General features: G+C 43.7%; 1 protein-coding gene across 1 annotated transcript in view; it reads right to left on the bottom strand.

The window, feature by feature from the left end:
* Window positions 1–364: 364 nt before the first annotated feature.
* The window catches only part of HOXA2 (homeobox A2), a 3197-nt gene continuing 1297 nt past the window's right edge, over window positions 365–2264 (bottom strand). Inside the window, exon 2 of the mRNA XM_017732073.1 lies at window positions 365–2127. Coding sequence (XP_017587562.1) covers window positions 971–2127 — 1157 coding nt within the window. The 3' untranslated portion in view covers window positions 365–970. The remainder of the gene's footprint in view (window positions 2128–2264) is intronic.

Here is a 2264-nt window from a genome sequence, read left to right as displayed (position 1 = left end):
CTCCTAGGGCTGATTTCTTGGATTGCTCAGCACGTGAGAGGTAACCAACCACATTCTTTGTGAGCTATGATATTTTTTAAGACACGTTTTCTGAAAAATCTTGCTGGCTGCTAAGCACTACTTTTTAGAAAAACAGGATTATTTTTTTTTTAAAAAGGAACAAAAAACAACAAAACAACGCCTTTTCTTTCGTTCATGTAACAGGCTGGTTTCTGCAGGAGATGCTTATCCTACTGAGTCTCTCTTACGTTCTGCCTGTAACAGAGAAAGTCCTCGTTCATGCTTTTGTTACAGCTCACCACTTCCAAGCTTTGTATCCTCACGGAGATAAGATGCCACATTTATATATTAAAAGGAACAAATCTCCATCAAACCCGTGAACGATTTTAATTTCTTTAGTCTGTTTTTCCTTCCCTTGTGAGTACCCTTACAATAAAGAAAACGAACGAGTTTTCCTCTCTAATGAATGTCCTAAATTGCCAAAAGGGCAATTGCTCGTTGTTAGAACACTGAATTTTGTTTATTGGCAAATTAGTAGTGGAAGAGATGGGGAGAGATGCCCGTCATGTTATCCATCTTGAAAGCAGAGAGAAAGAGAGGAGAAAGAGAAAGAAAAAAGAGAAAGCTCCTTGTAGCAAACAAGAATTTATTCTACCAAAAATACTTATGACAACGCATCCTAATGTAATACAAAAATAAAAAGAAAGTGAAGATACATTCCTATACGATCACTTTCTTACAGACCTCATATATTGCTTTCATAGAAGGACCTAGAATGTGGCTAGGTTAAAATTGAACACAACTAAAACTTCAAAAGAAACGGCAAAATGGCATATCAGAGGGAAGTAACAAACAGAAAATACTGAAGAGGGAAGGGAGGGGGAAAATAAAATTAATTCACTGGGGGGAAAAAAATAAAGAAGAATAAGGAGGAAAAAGCAGGACCCTTGGAGAGGATGTCTTTAATTTCTTAGTAATTCAGATGCTGCAAGTCAATTGTGGTGAGTGTGTCTGTAAAAAAGTCAAAACTGTCAGCAGAGATATCTACAGGACTGTCCAGAGATCCTGGCAAACTGGGGGAAACTGCATCTGAAAGCTGTAGGCAGGAATCTGTGGAGAAAACGTTAAAGTCCTGTAAAGAAGGGACATCTAGGGCCTCAGGACTGTCATTGTTCAGGCCAGCTGCACAGTTCTGGGCCATTGTTGAGAGGCAGTTTTGAACAGTGGGTGACTGATGTTGAAAATGTTTCAGATTTTTCTCATTGCTCGTTAAAGGCGAAACGGGGAAAGTTTGGGATTCGCCATTGTGCGCATTCTGCGCCTGCTGCTGGGAGAGGGCATTCTGCTGGAAAGCGTAGCCTTCCCGCTCCAGGAGAGCGCCGGAGACGTTGCTGAGGGCTTGCTCGAAGAGGGATTTCTCCTCCTCCTCCTCTTCCTCTTCCTCCACCGCTTTTTCGGGGTCCTCGAGGTTCTTAAATTTCCCCTCGCTGTTTTGATTCTCCTTGCACTGGGTCTGTCTCTTGTGCTTCATCCTCCTGTTCTGGAACCAGACTTTGACTTGTCTCTCAGTCAGATCCAGCAAGGCTGCAATCTCAACCCTCCTTGGTCTACAGAGATACTTGTTGAAATGAAATTCTTTCTCTAGCTCCAAAAGCTGGGTGTTGGTGTAAGCCGTCCTCAGGCGCCTAGATCCACCGCTACCGCTATCGGGGATTTCAAGGGGGTCTGTTAAAAAAGAAAGAAAAAAAAAAAGAAAAACACCACCACCACACGCACCCCAAAGCATCACAGCCAGAACAGTGAAAGCAAAGACACACGGACACACACACAAAACAAAATGCACGGATTGAATTTCAGCACCCCAGCACATCGCATCCCGGGGGGGTGGAGGGAGTGCTCTCTCTGCATGTATATGTCTATATCTATATGTCCATATACCATAAAATAGCAACTGCAACAAAATGGCCGCCTTTGGATGCAGTAAACCCATTGTGTTGCACTGCTGAGCGCCCGGTGCTGCGTGCCCCTCGGCCACCTCCGCCAAATCGCTGCCTCCAGCTCCCCAACCTCCCCACACCAGAGCAAACTTTATATTAGCCATACCGCAATTTATAATTAATGCATCAGCTGCTTAGCTGAGCGGGAGCAATCTATCACTCTTCATTACTGTCAAATATCCTAACTCTAGGACGGCGAGACAAGAGAGGTCAGCTCCAACTCAAATAAATCATCCCGCATTAGGCAAGTTTGGGGAAAGTTTGGGT

The sequence above is a fragment of the Corvus brachyrhynchos genome, unplaced genomic scaffold (genome assembly GCF_000691975.1).
Source record: "Corvus brachyrhynchos isolate BGI_N302 unplaced genomic scaffold, ASM69197v1 scaffold53, whole genome shotgun sequence".
In the NCBI taxonomy this organism is placed as follows: domain Eukaryota; kingdom Metazoa; phylum Chordata; class Aves; order Passeriformes; family Corvidae; genus Corvus; species Corvus brachyrhynchos.
Note: the sequence above shows the minus strand (reverse complement) of the source record. Positions and strands in the feature narration are given on the sequence as shown.